Source organism: Pempheris klunzingeri, chromosome 23, assembly GCF_042242105.1.
Source record: "Pempheris klunzingeri isolate RE-2024b chromosome 23, fPemKlu1.hap1, whole genome shotgun sequence".
Lineage (NCBI taxonomy): Eukaryota > Metazoa > Chordata > Actinopteri > Acropomatiformes > Pempheridae > Pempheris > Pempheris klunzingeri.
The window spans coordinates 11,948,556-11,965,273 of NC_092034.1; the positions used below are offsets into that span (position 1 = coordinate 11,948,556).

General features: G+C 42.7%; 3 protein-coding genes across 3 annotated transcripts in view; all 3 read right to left on the reverse strand.

Moving 5' to 3' along the window:
• The window catches only part of LOC139222527 (pyruvate carboxylase, mitochondrial-like), a 274,531-nt gene extending 272,556 nt beyond the window's left edge, over window positions 1-1,975 (reverse strand). Inside the window, exon 1 of the mRNA XM_070854310.1 lies at window positions 1,530-1,975. Coding sequence (XP_070710411.1) covers window positions 1,530-1,531 — 2 coding nt within the window. The 5' untranslated portion in view covers window positions 1,532-1,975. The remainder of the gene's footprint in view (window positions 1-1,529) is intronic.
• Window positions 1,976-6,996: 5,021 nt separating this feature from the next.
• Window positions 6,997-10,791, reverse strand: LOC139222936 (transcriptional-regulating factor 1-like). The gene is made up of 7 exons (XM_070854846.1): window positions 10,668-10,791; window positions 10,215-10,318; window positions 9,893-9,953; window positions 9,149-9,237; window positions 8,368-8,490; window positions 7,864-7,964; window positions 6,997-7,743 (listed from the first exon to the last, which is right to left on the reverse strand). Exons 2-7 carry the CDS (start codon window positions 10,299-10,301, stop codon window positions 7,212-7,214), a joined length of 993 nt encoding a protein of 330 aa, XP_070710947.1. The 5' UTR covers window positions 10,302-10,318; window positions 10,668-10,791; the 3' UTR covers window positions 6,997-7,211.
• On the reverse strand, window positions 10,641-15,110 carry LOC139223252 (uncharacterized). Its single transcript, XM_070855229.1, has 4 exons — window positions 13,736-15,110; window positions 12,920-13,164; window positions 11,025-11,230; window positions 10,641-10,872 (listed from the first exon to the last, which is right to left on the reverse strand). Exons 1-4 carry the CDS (start codon window positions 15,108-15,110, stop codon window positions 10,641-10,643), a joined length of 2,058 nt encoding a protein of 685 aa, XP_070711330.1.
• Window positions 15,111-16,718: the final 1,608 nt, after the last annotated feature.

Below are 16,718 nucleotides of genomic sequence, written 5' to 3' on the forward strand. Positions count from 1 at the left end.
CCAGGATCTTTTCTTAATTTCATGGGAGCCCTAACAACAGCTACTTATACTGAAATTCACAAATGTAGATTTTCAAAAATATATTAAATATATTAAAAGATACATTTTCTTCCTTAAAAAAAACGAAAACAATGCAAATGTGCAACATCCAAAACTCAAAACGCAGATGTGACACCGTGGCATGCATTTCTGAAGTGAGCGTGCATTTTACAGGAGCTAAAACAACTTGGCATTATGCTTACTTTTTTTATCTTGCTTTGTTACAGTCACAACAGCTCAGCTAGTTCCAGCTGTCCAATTGCTACTCCTGAACTGAGGAGAGAAATTGTCTTTCTGAGAAGCTCAAGGCCTTCAGTTGTTTTAAATCTCAGGTCGGGGGCACTGATACCTCTGTGTCACAGTCTTGAAAATATAATGGATGTTTCCCAGTTGCCTTGGACACTTCCAATGTATTACCTTGGCATTATTGCGACAAGTAATAACGTCAAGGTGAAAGAGTGAATGGCACATGTCCACCAAACAAGCAAGGCCACTACAGTCACTTAAAGAGGACAAAAAGCAGAGTACTGGCTGAATGATCACGACCCTGCTGGAGGATTTACTGCAAGTTCTGCTTATGACTTGTGAATAAAACAGGCCTTCGCTTGATCACTGCACAGTTCCCACAGGGCCTCGCCGAGCTCTGGGATGGACAGCTGTTCTGCAGGTACCACTGTTTGAGGCAGAGTAAAGGTTGCTTTGAGGATGAACAGACCGTACAGTCAAATGTTTCTGGCACAAGAGATACACGTCAGGCTCAAAGGTGAAAGGGCAGAGACCAAATACCTGTAACATAGATAATCAGTGAGAAAAAGTTGGCCATCTCACACACACACACACACACACACACAGTTACAAGCTCGTTTGATGTGCAGTTTACAAGAAAACAAGTATGTTATGCAATCTACAAGTTTCAATCAGTGAACAGACATTTCTGCCCTTCTGTACACAGGTACAAGGGTAAATCCCTACTGCAGTGACACCTACTCTTTTAAATACAAAGATTTAGTAACTGCTGCATGTTCTGTTCTGACATGGTGCCAACTCATACTAATACAAAACTCCATTCAAAAAAACACACATTTTACAAGGCACCTCTTGCGACAACCTCCGAGCCTTATGACATAATTTTAGTAACTCCAGCTATGAGTTGAAGTCTACATGTCCAGATGTCAGCTAAAACAGGTAGAGTTAGCTGTGACAGAACATACCGACTGTAGCTAGCAAACCAGATAAGCCAGTGTTTACTTTCTAAACAAGTTTTTTATTGCACGGAGTTTGGTGCAGGTAGACACACAAGTTGTAAATGTATTTCTGCAGCGTGTGCAGCTATGACAGCTGGCATCATCTGTTAACACTGACAGTGAGAGACACGTGTAAGTAAGGTTAAATATGTAGCCACTCAGACACTAAGGAAGAGAAGGGAAATGGTTCAGGTCAAATACACTCAATGACAGCCACACACACGCAGGTTACCCATCAGTACTCACATGCTGCTGCTGTGTCGGTGTCTGTAAATGATGTGAATCCGCTTTCAAGTAACCGGACACCGAGTGTAAACAGTCGACTATCAAGAGTGTGTTTATGTGTTGCCTCTTTGCTTGCTAACCTCACACACAAGCACACACACAAAATCACAGGCACTAAGGAGGAAGGAGACAGGGGGTTTATATACACACACACACACACTCACACTCACCCGCGCATACACACAGGTACACACGGAGTGACTTCGGGACGGCCGAGCGGCTGCTCAAAGCGTCGACACACACACACACACTCAGTCACACACACACACGCACTTGCTCAGTCCCTCATATGTAGTAAAGGCGCTAGGACTCTGAAGCTAGTTGCTAACTGTCTACTGAGGCTAACTTAGCTAGCAGCTGGCACCGTCCGTGTCCGTCTGGCGGATATAGGAGTCTGCTACTGCGCCTGCCTCCTACTCCCTGTTAATCTCTCTCTCTCTCTCTCCCCCTCTCTCTCTCTCTCTCTCTAAGCTTTCATCCCTCTCTTTGACATGATGCAACCAGGCACGCCCCCCCTTCTCTCTGCTCTCAGCCAATCACAGAAGAGGGAATGACAGCACGCGGCGAGCGGCACCATTTAAAGAGCTCCACACCTTCAGCAGCCCAGCGCGTTACAGGAAGTAGTCACACTGTAACATTATAACAGCAGAGACCATGTAACATGAGAGCACCATGTGACATTAACACTAACATGTGACATTATAAAGCGTTACGGAGGCCTGTTTTGTTCAGTGGTGCAGAACTTTAACATGTTAACATGGCTCCATTTTGGTCAAGTGTCCCAGTAAGAGGTTGTGTGACAGTGAAACCGAAGCTGCCAAGTGGCTTCCAAGAACATGTCTATGTATATATATATATATAGCATACATTTTGATAGCATGAAAAGCAGAGATGGAATTGATAGCCCACCTCTTCATTCCTGCTCGGGACCCACTGGCAGAAAGACCCAGTTAGCCTCTAGCATTAGCTGGTGAACTTGCTGGAGCAATTAGACATCCCCCACCAGAGTTAGTGCAGTTCAAACACAGAGCTCAGGAGACAGTAGAGATCAGGTGGCCACAGACACCACTCCAAAGAAATGCAAATGTTGGTCTGTATTTGCTGGATGTGTAAATAGCCAACTTTTTGCTAGCAAATTCACTAGATCAACTTAAAAGGTGTGTCAGCGTTATGTTACTAGCTTCCACTGCCCCTGAGCCAAAAGTCAGTTATTTTGTTATTCGGTTAGCAAAGTTTGGTTTAGTTAGGCTCTTTTTTTATTTAGTCTTGCCTCAGACTTTTGTCTCAATCACCTCTATGATTTGTATCTATTTGCATAGTTCCATACTGATTATTAAGCTTTTGTTTTTATGATTATACTAATGCATGGCCTTGCTAGGTACAATTCTTGTTCTTGAGGACTAAGGAGAAATATTATATATATATACACACACACACACACACACACATATATATATATATGTGTGTATATATATATATATATATTATATGCTCACTTAAATTGCAATTCTGCAAGGACAAACTACAAACCAGGATATACCCGCCTCTTGTCGTGTCAGCAGGATTAGCTCCAGCCCCCTTAAAGGTAAGTAAGTATGTAAATGAATGACTAATACCAATTGTATTTTCCTTGATGTACTTTCTGAGATTAGATATGTCTTCATAAAACTTGATTTGTTCACTTTTTACGTTTGTGTGTAACCTACATCATTATCATCATTAACAGAGCTAATGTGATCCTAAACATTTAAGTCAGATTAAGATGTTCAATTAAACTCCTCATCAAGAATTGAAGTGCAATAGAAAGAAAGCAAGGCGAAGAGAGGAAGTAAATGTTGTGGTGCGCATTATAGAAGAAGAAAAAAAACTGGTGCAGGAAGCACCTGATAGGTCTGGATTTGATTACATGTTCTTAAATGGTTCTTTGTGCTCCTGCTTTGTAAAGCAGACAATAAACTACTATTCTTTGTCTCAAGAACCACATGATACACACAGACAAAACTATGAGGACATTGCTTTAAAGAAATTAATTCATCAGCTCTTTATTCTAACATCAACAGCCCTTCTGTAACTTAAAGCAGAAATACACCTTAAACCTTGTTATTATTGCAATATTTCAATAAAAATCAACGACAGAAGATCAAGACTTGAATTTCTTGATTGATTTTTCTGCATCTATCCACGTTTACATGCAGACAGAAGTTTGTAACACACACGCAGACACAATCACACATAGGGATTTAACACAGGTTCACTCATATGTGATTGTTTCTCAACTCTTGTGTGTTTTCTTATCAGTTCCAGATAACAGAGTCTGTGTCAATGACATTCTTAAGAGGGCGCATTCAGAATTAACCAGCTTTATTGCAGGGGCAAAACTTAATGTGACTATCAATAGGTTCAATAGGAATCAATAGGAAAAATAGGTTTGTCAATTTAAAAAAAACAGTATAGAGAGACACAGGGTTGCAGGTTGCAGCAGGACTGGGATTCCTGATCAGTTCAAATAACCTATTTTTTCTGTTGTTTGTTCTGCTGTTCTCTCTCAACGTTGTGATTAATACCATACTCTCATGGCTTTTCACACACTTCCTTTAGAAGCAGAGAGAGTCATCTCAACCATGCCAAGTGGGCCAACCACAAGCGTGCCAATGTGTTGCATCATCAGTGCTGGTGTAGCTAGGCCACGATGGACCCAGCTAGAAGAATGTTTACGGGGCTCCTTCCCCTTATAGCAGACTCTCAGTATAAATTCTGTTGACATTTTGTGTGTGTGGAAGGGTGCACAAATGTCAGACAGGGCGTTTGGTAGGGGTTAATATTTATCATCTATGTGGCCTTTCACCTCCCCTCCCCCCCAACGGTGCAGCCTAAACTTATGTTATCTTCTTCTGTATGAAAAGATCCCCACATGTTCACTGGGATTAAAAACCAGCCACCACCTTAAAGTAAGACACAATGATAAAATATTTATCAGTGCCTTACCGGTATGTAAATAAAAGACAAGCAAAGCCAACCTCCCACTGTGTCAATGACAGCAGTCGGCCTCCATGTACAGTATCTCACAAGTGATAAAACCTGCAGATTTAATCCTCCATTCTCGTGTGCACGGATTTGTCCAAGAAGGGCAAAGCAAGTTCTCTCAATGTATATACTTCTTTTAGAGATGAGGAAGAGGACGACATACTCTTGCTTTAGTCCAGTCAAAGTCAAAGGGGAGTGAAACATTATGTCAGGTATCACAGTCATTCTTTTCCATTTCCACAAGTTCAGCAGTTCTTATTAATGACTGCTAGTTTGCACTCTGAGCAGTCTTAGTGAGATAAACACCAGCCCTTGTGCATGCACGACTATCCCAAAAGAGGACATTCATTATTGTACATGCAGTCTGGTGTTAATTAAGTTTCCCAAAAGGAGCGAGATAGCATTGAAAAGATTGTAGACTGTCCAAACACTGGGACAGTCATATGTTGACTTGCCTCAACAATCTATTCATGATATTATTTGATTTTGCTTGATTTATGTCATTAATCTTTAATGTAAATATTTTAAGCATGATGATATATTTGCAAAATACAAAATGCCTTTTAATTCGATTGCTATACTTTATTCTTGTTTGCACTTTCATGGCTATTTTTAACATTTACTGTCAGTGTTTCTTACAAGTATAACCATAAGTCATGCAGTTTTATTGGAAAGGCAATCTTGAGCATCACAGCCTTGTCACAACAGTGAAACGGCTGAAAAAGCTGTTTTGTTTACAAGTGCCACTCTGGCCTTGGAAAAAAAAAAAGAGAAAAGCTGCAAATGAGAGAAAGTGGGGATGGGTTGGGACGGGTGGGGGCGTGAGCTCGGTCAACTGGCAAAGAGTTGCTCACCATGAATAGGTGAATGGCCACTGCTCAGTAACTTCTCTGTTTATTCTATCCCCATTCCCCCCTCCTATCACCCCACTGGTCTGGTCTCCCTCTCCCCCTTTATCTACGTGCTTGTGCCCTTTCTCTCTCTCTCTGGGAAAGGCCAGCATTCAGGACTGCCACTGGTTGCCACTACCCCTCTGGTTTCATCTTACTCAGTGCAAAATGAAAACTTTCCTACTTGAGTGTGTTCCTCATAGCTCTGGGAAGTTAAAACTATTCAGATAGCAGGATATGGCCCCAAGAGCAAGAAAATAGGACAAAGCTGACACTGTTCAAGTTTTATTAACTAGAAACAGCTCATACTCCATTACAGAAGTGAGAGGTGGAGTGCTGGAAATAATCTGAAAAAATGGGTGTGAGATGGAGAAAAGAGGACAGACAAACTATGCAAGATATGGTGGACTTTTGTCAGGGGGAGGAACCGTTTTAAAGTTTTATCACTTTTATCAGGGACACACACATGCACAGGGGTCAAGACACAATATTCACAAATGCATAAAATGGTCCTCAAGTGTATGCTTTCCTTTAATAAGGAAACTTAGAAGGACGTATGGGCCATGCCATATAAACACTGTTATCACTATCAAAGTGGCAGTAACACTATGAAGATATGAGACCAAAGAATACTCACCGCTCTGAGAAATGCACCCAAGCCCTCAGACAAATATGTATATAACTGACCTAATTAGCAGAGGTCAGTATGAAGATTAATTATATTTGCATACAATATTGAATGTATAATCTACAGTGAACCTTTAGTTGTAGTTTTTTTGGCAAGATTATGCAACATTCCTCACATGTTTTCTGTTTATTTGCTTCACTTTAGAATCTGAACTTACCTTCTCTCTCGCACAGACACTGTAAATGCAACGCACACGCACATTCACTCTCATAGCGGTTTTGAGGACACAGTCACAAAAACACACACACACACAGAATCACTGTAGTTAACCATCAACAGGTCAATTCTGGGCACCCAAGTATTCAGACAGCTGTAAGAGAGGAGATGGTCTACCAAGGTCAATATTAGTCCATTATGGTGCTATATCAAAACCTTTCACTGAGCTCTGTAAGTGTGTGTGTGTGTGTGTGTGTGTGTTTATGTATGTCTATCTTTTTGAGGACTAGCTTTTAGAACAAGAACGGTTTGGGAAGTGAGGACAATTTGGCCTGCACTGACTTATTTGAAGGGCTGTGTTAGAGTTAAAGGAATAGTTTGATATTTTGCAAAGCACACTTATTAGTTTTCTTGCAGAAAGTTAAATGATAAGATTGATACCACTCTCGTGTCTGTTAAATATGAAGCTACAGCTTAAAAGACTGTTATCTTAACTTAGCACAAAGACTGGAAACTGAGGGAAACAGTTAGCCTGGCTCTCTCGCCTAAGGTTAAAAAAAATACAAATAACTGGCCTTCCAGCACGGCTAAAGCTGACAGATTAACATGTTATATCTTCTTTGTTTAATCCAACTAACTACGACAAGTTATCTGAGGTCAAAAACAACCACAAGGTTACAAATTTTATTCAAATGTCAAATGCATTAGAAACATTTAAATATGTAACACATTTAATTACACAATTTACAACAAAACATGCAAAAAAAGATCATGTTTTCTCAAAATGAAAAAGTACTGAAGTTTGAAAAGAAAATTAGTTTGAATTGACGAGTCTTATATCTCAGTGGTAGTAATGCCTACTGCCGCTGTAAGCTGATGACAGTACTACTCCCAGTTGATTGGCTCTTTTCCCCCCACTGTCCCAGCTCCTACATCGTGTTTCCCTTCGATGTTGCAGTAGAAGGTAGCAGGATCGGAGCCATGTCCAAACGAGCCCCATGACTGGTGGGAAGGTAAGACAGTGGCCGACTCTCTTTGACTTGAGTCACCTCCATCAATATTAGTGATTACGTAAGAGTTTGAAACAGCGATGTTGCTATATGTTACCATGGTGCTGGGATCTACGACACCAGTATTGCTGGGAGTGATGGCGCTGCTATTGGTTACAGAGTTAAGGACACTGTCTGCATTTCTGTTGTTGCTCGGCGTTCCCGGGAGGCCAGAGGTGGAGAAGGTCAGGGCTGGAGCCTGGGATTGGTGCAGATTATTGCCCGACGTGGTCAAGAGTTTGGTGGGACGACTGAGAGCCAGATGCTGGGTGAGGATCTTATGCTGTAGCTGCCTGTCGGTCCAGTCTTCCTGAGGCTGGCGATGGATCTTCATGTGAGCATTACGGGACTTGATTTTATAAAACATTCTGGGGCAAGGCAAGAGGAAAGAGAGAGACAGTATTGAATAGAAGACTTGAAAATCGAAACCATCTGTTGGCTCACACCGGAGCCAAACAGCCTCCTCTGCTGTGACTGGTCCTACTCACTTGCCGCACAGCTTGCAGGGGAAGAAGTTTGCCAATGAGGGCACAGGAACCACCTCCTCCAGTCCAAACTGTCTGCCCACTGGCTGACAGATGGGCGTTATCTATGAAAACAGGGCCAATTGTAAGCTACTGCGCAGTGATTGACTTGTTGAGCAGCATTCCACAGTGGATAAGCTATTTAATGCATTTAACTCATTACACAAGACTACACAACCATGCTCCATATTTTTGTCAAACACCAAGCACACTGTTCTCTTCTATTTGTTTCCACTTGTGTCTTTTCGTTTCTAGTCTGTGAATCTCATCTGTCAGAGATCAGAATGCTTGACGCAGTGGAGCACACAGAGTATCATGGGAATAGACAAATCACCACAGGACAACAGGAAACAAGAGAAAAGGGCTGGCGTCACAACACAAACTAAAAGACACATCAGTGGCGAACCAGAGTTCCTGGTTCAGCTCGGGATAGAACTAAATCCCCTGCTTCTTTCAGATGTTTCTTACACTTTTCTGCTGCTCCATCTCTACATCTCCAGTCTCCTCCTCCTTCTGATTCTTCTGCTTGTCCTGAAGCCTCTTGCTCAGGTAGTAAAATTCAACACACTGGCACACGGTCTTCATCCTCACCTGCAACACACATACACACACAAACGAACACATAGTGAATACTCAGCATTCAAAATCAACCCGACACTCACTTTTTCCAAGCGTACCTCACATCAGGCACATCAGGCACATCAGGCACTGCACTAAAACACTGTAAACAGCTATTTCCAGCCTTTTATTGGGTCACTGAGTTTTCATTGCTAATTTTGTGAATCAAGTTGCAACATGCAGTCGTTTTGCTGCAGAAGTGGTGAGGCACTTTTGTCTCCTAGTTATGTATGATTTAATCAAGGTAACCAGCAGATCTGGGAGACTTAAATGACACTTTGATAATGCAGCCCCTCAAATTACAGACTACAGATGGAAGTATAACTGCCACCTTCAGATGACTGTAAAAAAAAAGTTAATGAGCTGAAGGGGAGGGTCATCATTCATGCTAGATAATGTTGATGACAACATTAACCATTAACAAAAAACAGACATGAGTAACTAATAGTGAATGCTTGACTTTCCATTTTCTATTCCATGTGTTGATTTGAGCATCAAAAATGAGAATTTTGTGTGTAGTTATCCAATGTATATGCACACACACACACACAGTACATGGCACTCTTAGGCCGGGGCAAAGATAAGCACTAAGAAGGTAATCATTAAAAGAATGCAGCATAAATAGTTATACCATTTTCTGTATGCGTGAAAAGTCTTTTCCATGAGTTGCCAGAGCTGCACTGAAGAGACTCTTTTCACTGTCTGTCCAGAAAGCACTACCTGCAGAGAGAGAGAGGATGGCCAGGGCAAGAGAGGCCACCAGAAACAATGGAAACAAATACCAACAGGTCATTCTGCAACGCATGACATACTTAACAGTAGCAGAAGATGATGAGTGTGATGCCTCTGTCACTGTGGATTCAGATGACTGCCTGCTTAACAATGCAACTTCTACCTTGTACCAAAAACAACCACAAGGTTACAAAAACCTTCTACCAACTAAATGTCTGCACGAATACCCACCTGAGTGAGCATTACGGTGCAGAATTATGTGTGCTCTGCACTTCACATGGTTCTTGGTGGATTTAAATGCACCAAAGACACAAAGGGGGGGGGGGGGGGGGGGGGGGGGAATGTGATGAAAGTGGCAGGAGGCTTGGGCTTCTACAAAGGCTACCATTGTACGTACAGTGAGAATGGTTACTCCTTTGCTGACTCACATTTTGACATGCAAACAATTGATGACTGTTGTAGGGAAACACTAAACTTCTTTCGATGTGCCACATTTTAGGCTTGATGTGAAACCACATCAAAACACATAATATGGTGACAGTGAGAGTCTGAGCACAGGTTACATATCAATAACCAAGCCAAAGGGGTATCTGAACGCCAGGCAATGGGAAGCCCAAGAGCAGGGGGGGAGGTCAAAGGTTACCAGAGTAGTGGTAGTCTCCTGTGGGCGAGGGCTGTGAGAACAGCAGCATCTCCAGCGTCGCCTGCACAGGAGAGAGGGATGGAGGAGACAGAGAACGGGCAGATGAGGCATGCAATGGTTCTGAAGAGAATTAACTGGATATGAATGAGTGAGAAAGAAAGAAAGAAAGTGAGAAAGAAAGAAAGAGAGAAAGTGAGAAGGTGAATAATGATACATGGAGGTAAGTCGTGATGGATGGATGGATGGATGATGATGGAGGGAGTGCATAGGAAAAAAAATATCGGGGAATAATGGAAGACAGTCAGTATTAGTACAGTGCTACCATTGTGTTCCCCTGACAGTAGTGCAGACAGTGCAGGGCCAGCTCTGTGTTCCTGCCCCCTCCTGGTAGGCAGCTGGAACTACACATTGACAACAGCTTCTCCACTGTTCAGGCACACACGCCCACACACACACACACACACACACACACACACACACACAAAACATGAGCAATTTTCTGCAGTAAGCATAATAGACAATGAAATGATGAATTTTTAATAATGTTTGCAGGGTCTTTCTGACATTCTTCCTCAAACAGCTCATTATACATACACCAAAATATGTGATTATGTGACTTCATCACGTTGCTGTAGCTGTAACCCTTGAACTTATGGGTTGCAATGTTGAAAAACTGAGAATTCACTGGTATTTTCTGTGCAATTATTACTCTGAACTGGTCTGTTCAAAAGGTTTTGGGTTGGAACTGTTACATAGTTCGTTGCATGCAAATTACCTTGGTCTTGAGAGCCAGAACTGCCCTCCAGGTTGTCCCAGGGTTTCCAGAGTAACTGTTCCCTTTGGGATTCCTCCTCTGGTGACCGCACCTGTGACCTCTCACCACCGACGAGGCATGGAGGAAGCTCTGCCTGGAAATCATGACCCACGTTGACATACCTGGAGAGAAGGAAAGAAGAGGAGGAAGTGAAAAAAGACAATACCTTTAAGATATCTGAATACAGATACCTTTACTGAGGGTGTATATTCATCTGAATTTGTATGTTCTGAGTACAGATTTCTGTGTCAAAATACACACAGTGAGTGACAGTCAAGAAAAAAAAAAACTATAAACAAACAAAACCTAAAGACTTACGGTAACACACCACACTCATCTTCCTCTTCTCCACATGCTCTTTCCTCCTCTCTGTGATGGACAGATGAGAGGGAAGAGTACAGCCCCTTCCCCTTGCGTACAGGATTGAGCAGGGGTCGAGGAGTGTAGCGGCCCCTCTTTTGACTTTTGCTGGAGTGAAGGATACTGGGAAATGGAGTTCCAGTGTAGATTGGGGAGGCTTGTGGCTGTTAGAACACAAGGAGAAAGCATTTATGCTGTTAGCCCGATCATTTTTGGGTGGATGTCAGAAACAAAAGCCAGAAAGAAAAATGTACTGTGTACAACTGAAGTTCTAAAAGATGAAGTATTTAGGTTGTGACCTGACATATTGTTTGGTTGTTTGCAGGCATCTGCACAGATATCTAAAGAAGAAAGTCCCCAAAAATGTTTTCTCAGCCCAATTGATGCATGACATATTTAGCCTCGCTTGGAAGCAGGAGAAACAGCTGCCTCGCATTGTCGAAGATAACAAACATGCCTTTCACAGACTCCAAATCTGTTTCATTTACACACTACATCTGTTCAACATATCTAAAAATAAAAACCCACACTATCATTGTGGTTTTACGAGCAGTAATGCAGTTGGAGCTAACGTAATTTCTCGACAAACAACCATTTACATGTCCGCCCACTACACCTGCACAGCTTCTCCTTCTTCTACGGGTATTGTTGATGGAAGAGTGACGACAACGTGCAAACCTGGCAACCCCAAAATGTGGCTTCTGAAATGCAGCGGGTGTTCATGAAGAACAGCTTCAAAAGCACAAACAAAAACTACAAGAAACCTGCCCTTTTCTGTAAGTAATTGATACATATCCTCTGCCTTTGGATAATTCCTGCAAAAACTAGAGGTTCAAACTGGTTCAGCTGCTAGTCTCAAATTGTCTTCAGTACAGCATGATGGAAATTTTATGAATTAGTATAATTAGTATAATAAAATATTAAGCAGGCTGTGCTTTCAGGTGGGTCTACTCTGTGACTAAGCAATTACAGGTGCCTAAACCTAATTAGCCAGAGGTGGGTCTCAAAAAATCAAGCATCACTTACAGGTCTAATAAATCAAAGCCAAACCTGATGCTTCAAAACAATCGGCGACATCCACCTCTTATTTACAGTCTATGTAGTCAACAGAGTTGTTGTTCTTGAGTGATAAAAAGAGAGGTAAAAAGCTGACCAGTGACGTGAGAAACTAGATTTGCTTTGTGCAAATGAGGGCAAAACTCATCATGAAACACCAAAGTGAGCAAGTGTAGGAAATGTTGCAAATCTGTTCATTTCCAGGGAATCTTTTAGTCCAGTGTTTCCCAACCTTGGCCCTGGGAGCCACTTGCCCTGCATGCTGTGATCATTTGAATCAGGTGTGTTGGAAGAGAAAAATATCTAAATCATGGAGGGCGGGGTGCTCCGAGGATTCTAGTCTACAGCCTCAGCCTAGTAGTTCTGTCTGTACTTGTTAGCGTTGCTAACATAAGCATCCTAACATGCTCACAATGACGATACCAACATGACGCTGTTCAGCAGGTGCAACGTTTACTATTTTCACCATCTTTCACCAACTTTGGTGTGTTTAACATTTGCTAATTAGCATTAAAAATTGTTATTTGGTAATAAACCAAAGTTCTGGACAAACTTAACTTGGCTAAAATCTTATAACAATAATCAAGTTAATGGATGATATGCATCAACTAAAGGTATTTGACCTAAGCTGGACCTCTTGATCCTGGATGCATAAACACAAAACTGCTATCACTTTAATCGTCTCACACTCAGCAAGAGGAAATACACAAGCGTATTTCTCCAGATGTCAAACTTTGTCTTCACATTTGCTCAAATTGTTATCTGTGGTGAAAAACAGTAGAAGTTCCAAGCTGTACCTGAAGCTGTAACTGGTTCAGACTGGCTGGTCCATTCTTTGCTCTCTGGGTCACCATGTAAGGAGCTATCTTTGCTGCCGCCTCATAACGTTGGCCGGAAAGGTGAGATGAGTGAGAGGGAAGATGAAAGGAAGTTTGGAGGGATGGAGTACTGGAGGGACAGAGGGCTCGGGGTGGGTGGTGGGGTGGATGGGAAGAGGAGGTCAGGAATGATGATTCTGGAGCCTGAAGGATGTCATGTGAGGCTGGAAAAATGAGAGGGTATTGGTATTGTCATTGTTGTCAAAGCTCCATAAAGGACTGTAAAACTGCTTGATCATTTTGAGCTTGGAAGACAGTCAGACAAAGCAAGAAAAAACAAGCATCACTGTTATCTGTGCAGGCAGGAAAGCATTACATCAGACAGAACCTGCTTGGTATTTGGAAACACTGTGAAAACCCATGTGTGAACTCAAAGCACACACACAGTAATTGTGAATATACTACATGCTCTCCGACATTTTTCACATCGTGAAAAATAGTACAGAAGATGTCTGTTACAAGTGGTTTCATATATGAAAATGCGAAAAGTGAAAATGTAATTTGCATACAGGAAATGGGACATTTTACGAGCTCACCTATGAAAACCCACATGTCCCGTAAATTTACATGTGGGATTAACGTGTGGTTCTTATGTAGGGGGGAGAAAGTAAAGTTCATTTAAATAATTTCAGCACTCTCGTCTATTAACACTTTTTACTTTTTATTTCATCAATCTTATATTTTTCCTCTTATTATCATACCTTCATTCACAAAAATGCACACACAGTACCTTACCTGTGTTGTTGCCATAGTCACTAGCATGAGAAGATCTCAGGTTGCCCTCAAAGTTGCAGTGTGACAGCAGTGGATACTTCCATATCATCCCACTGGAATGGACGGATGGGAGAGGCTGAAGGTGGGAGGCGAAAAACTGGAGCACACCAAGTGATTCTCCCCCCTGAGGCACCGAATGCACTGCACTGGGGGAGTCCACTTTGGTGGGTGAGTGGGAAGGAGGAGGTAGAGGCGTGGGAGGAGGACTAAGAACTGAAGGCATGAGGTGAGATAATGTGGGAGGAGAGGGGAAAGACGGAAGAGAGAGGTGAGCGGGTGAGGAGGAGGAGGACGGAGGCGGGTAGGAGTCTGAATCAAAAGCACAGCTGTGCCTTGATTTCACCAATCCAGGACTTTCTCCCCTCCTGACTCCAAATTCCCACATCTGTCCAGAGGAATCCCCACTGGGGGTCACAGGGAATTTTCTCTTCCTCTGGGAGAGGAATGCCTCAGAGAAGGAGTCAAGTTTCTGAGTGTACGTCCCGCCGCTGATGCCGATCCCCGCGGCCAGAGTGTGGGTGTCTCCTGTTTCTCTCCATCTTCCTTCTCCAGGCTGAATGGAGGGAGAGGCACCGAGCCAGGGTCCCTCGACCTCTACCGGCTGAAGCTGATCCTCACCCGAGCCACAGCTGGACCCATAATCTTCTTCTCTTCCTAAATAAGAATCACTCACTCTTGAATCTGTCCTACAGTAATCTACACTGCTGTCACTAAAGCTCCCTGCTGCACTTCTGTTGTAGGAAGTAAGTTGTTTAGTGAAGTGTCCGATGTTAGCCTCCCTGTTGTAGACTGTTTCCGCTTTAGCTTCATTGCTAACATGGGCGTAATTGCTATAGTTTGCTTTGAGTTTACACCTGACTCCTTCCTCACTGCCACGATTCATGGTGTAAAAATAATCATTTATGTTACTGTAGCAATCACCTTTCCTATAAAAATCATCTGCCACGCTTTCACAACTCTCCCCGTCCTCCCAAACTTCCTCTTTTTTCATACTGCCATACCAAGCGTCACCAAAATGGCTGCCTGACCCGCTTTCTCCGTCAAGATGGCCTCCCAAGTCAGCATCTCCATCCAAACCGCTACCACTTGTGTTCAGCAAGCCTCTGCTACCCCCACTGTTCCCTCTCCTTCCCCCAGTGGAGGTACTCGAAGACGGGAAGGAGATTGTGGATTCTTCCCCTCTGCTTCCGTATTGCTCCAGAGGGTCCAAGGCGGGTTGAGAGGACGGGTATCCCACTTCGGGGCTTTGAAGGCTGGGCAAGTTGAGGTGAAAAGATGGGCGGTGGCGATGGTGGTGGGGGTTGTGGAAGGATTGGGTGGATGAACGATCATCCATGTTGGCTTGCTGGGTGTAGCTAGAGTGCCTACAGGAGACAGACAGAAACAGAGAGTAAGTACAAAGGAGCAAAAAGGAGGGCACCCGTCTTCCATCAAATTCTGTGGCACTATTTTTGCTTACAGCTGCAAAGTATTTGCAGTGGTTATATTCCTAATTTGGTCACAGAATTTAGTGCAACTTCTAGCATCTTTGCTACATCTTTGTCCAACAGAGAACCATAACTCATTCCTTTCTAATGACGTAGTTATTAAGTGTTGTCGAAAAAAGGACGTGCAAGTAACAAGAGTTGGCATCTTCTGCTAATACATAGAGTGGACAGAGCCTTGTAGCTATAGGAGGTATTTGTCAACCATTCATGCGCATTACTGTCAGTACTTTGTCTAAAATGACAAATTCAGGCTACATGTTTAAAGTAATGGCACATCATTTATTACAAATGAAGCCACAATAAGCAGCAGTTAAGTGCAGCCTAAGCACTGAAGCTATTTGGTTCTGTTAGCCTTCAAAAAGAGATGACAGATGACAGATGTGATCGGAAATGTCTGCAATGTAGTCTGAAGAGAAATGTACAAACACTTGCTTCGTATCATTGCACTTAATACAGTAAGAGTTGGACCAAACCATTTTCTTGTCTGTCTTCACTGTGTGACTATAAAATATCCTTCATTAAAACAAAAGTTTGGCGGTAGCTTGTTAGAAAATCACTTTACTGTTGCGTTGCAGTAAGCCTTTAAGTCTTCACTGGTTTTTCTTTCTTTCATTCTTGAAACCACATTCTATTCTAAATAGGACAGTGAGTGAGTCAGACAGAGAAAGAGCGAAGGAAGAAGAGATGAAGAGACAAATACACTTTTTTTTACCAGTCCTTGGCGCCTAATTTCCTTTTCACATATGCTCGTCCTCCGTTGTTCATGTTTTTGGGTCCTAGTTGTTCTTCTGATTTTCTTCATTGTTCTTTCTGACTTTTATTTGCTCTTTCACTCTCCGCTGCTTCGAGTGTTTGTCTAATTATTTCCCCCTTCAGATTTTCAGCCTCTCGCATAGTCCTTCCTATCTCTCTCTCTCTCTCTCTCTCTCTCTCTCTCTCTCTCTCTCTCTCTCTTTCTCTCTCTCTACTGTGTATCCTTTGACAGCACACATAGACATAGACACACACACAGACACACACTGTCTATCACACATATCTTAAGCAAAATGGACACACAACCACCAATATAAAGACCACATACACTACGTCTTTTTCACACTGACTTACTTACTCACTGAAACACATGTATCCACACACACACACACACACACACACACACACACACACACTGACTTTCACACACACACTTGCAGGTGTCAGAAGGGACCAGCGGTAGTGATGCTGCCTCTCTGCCTTTTCGTCGTCGTGGTAACCACATCCTGAGGAAACAAACGCTGACGGATCTCCCTCCTTTCAGCTATCTTTATCTCTCTGCCCCCCTCCTCCATCTCTCTGTCTCTCTTTCCGTCTCTTTGCCCGTCCTTATCTGTCTTTCTCTTGCGCCCAACTTTGTTTTCTCCGTCTCTCTCTTGTCTTGCTTTTCTTTCTTCTTTCTTTTTCTGACGTTTGCTTGCTTT

Excerpts from the sequence above, each read along its gene's own strand:
- LOC139222936 (XM_070854846.1), bottom strand. The coding sequence starts at position 10,301 with ATGTGTAGTTCCAGCTGCCTACCAGGAGGGGGCAGGAACACAGAGCTG. Across the intron at positions 9,238-9,892 it reads AGGAGACTACCACTACTCTG|GTAGTGCTTTCTGGACAGAC; the intron begins GTAACCTTTGAC and ends CTCTCTCTGCAG. Across the intron at positions 8,491-9,148 it reads TTTCACGCATACAGAAAATG|GTGAGGATGAAGACCGTGTG; the intron begins GTATAACTATTT and ends TGTGTGTTGCAG.
- LOC139223252 (XM_070855229.1), bottom strand. The coding sequence starts at position 15,110 with ATGGATGATCGTTCATCCACCCAATCCTTCCACAACCCCCACCACCAT. Across the intron at positions 13,165-13,735 it reads TGACTATGGCAACAACACAG|CCTCACATGACATCCTTCAG; the intron begins GTAAGGTACTGT and ends TCATTTTTCCAG. Across the intron at positions 11,231-12,919 it reads TGAACCAGTTACAGCTTCAG|CCACAAGCCTCCCCAATCTA; the intron begins GTACAGCTTGGA and ends GTGTTCTAACAG.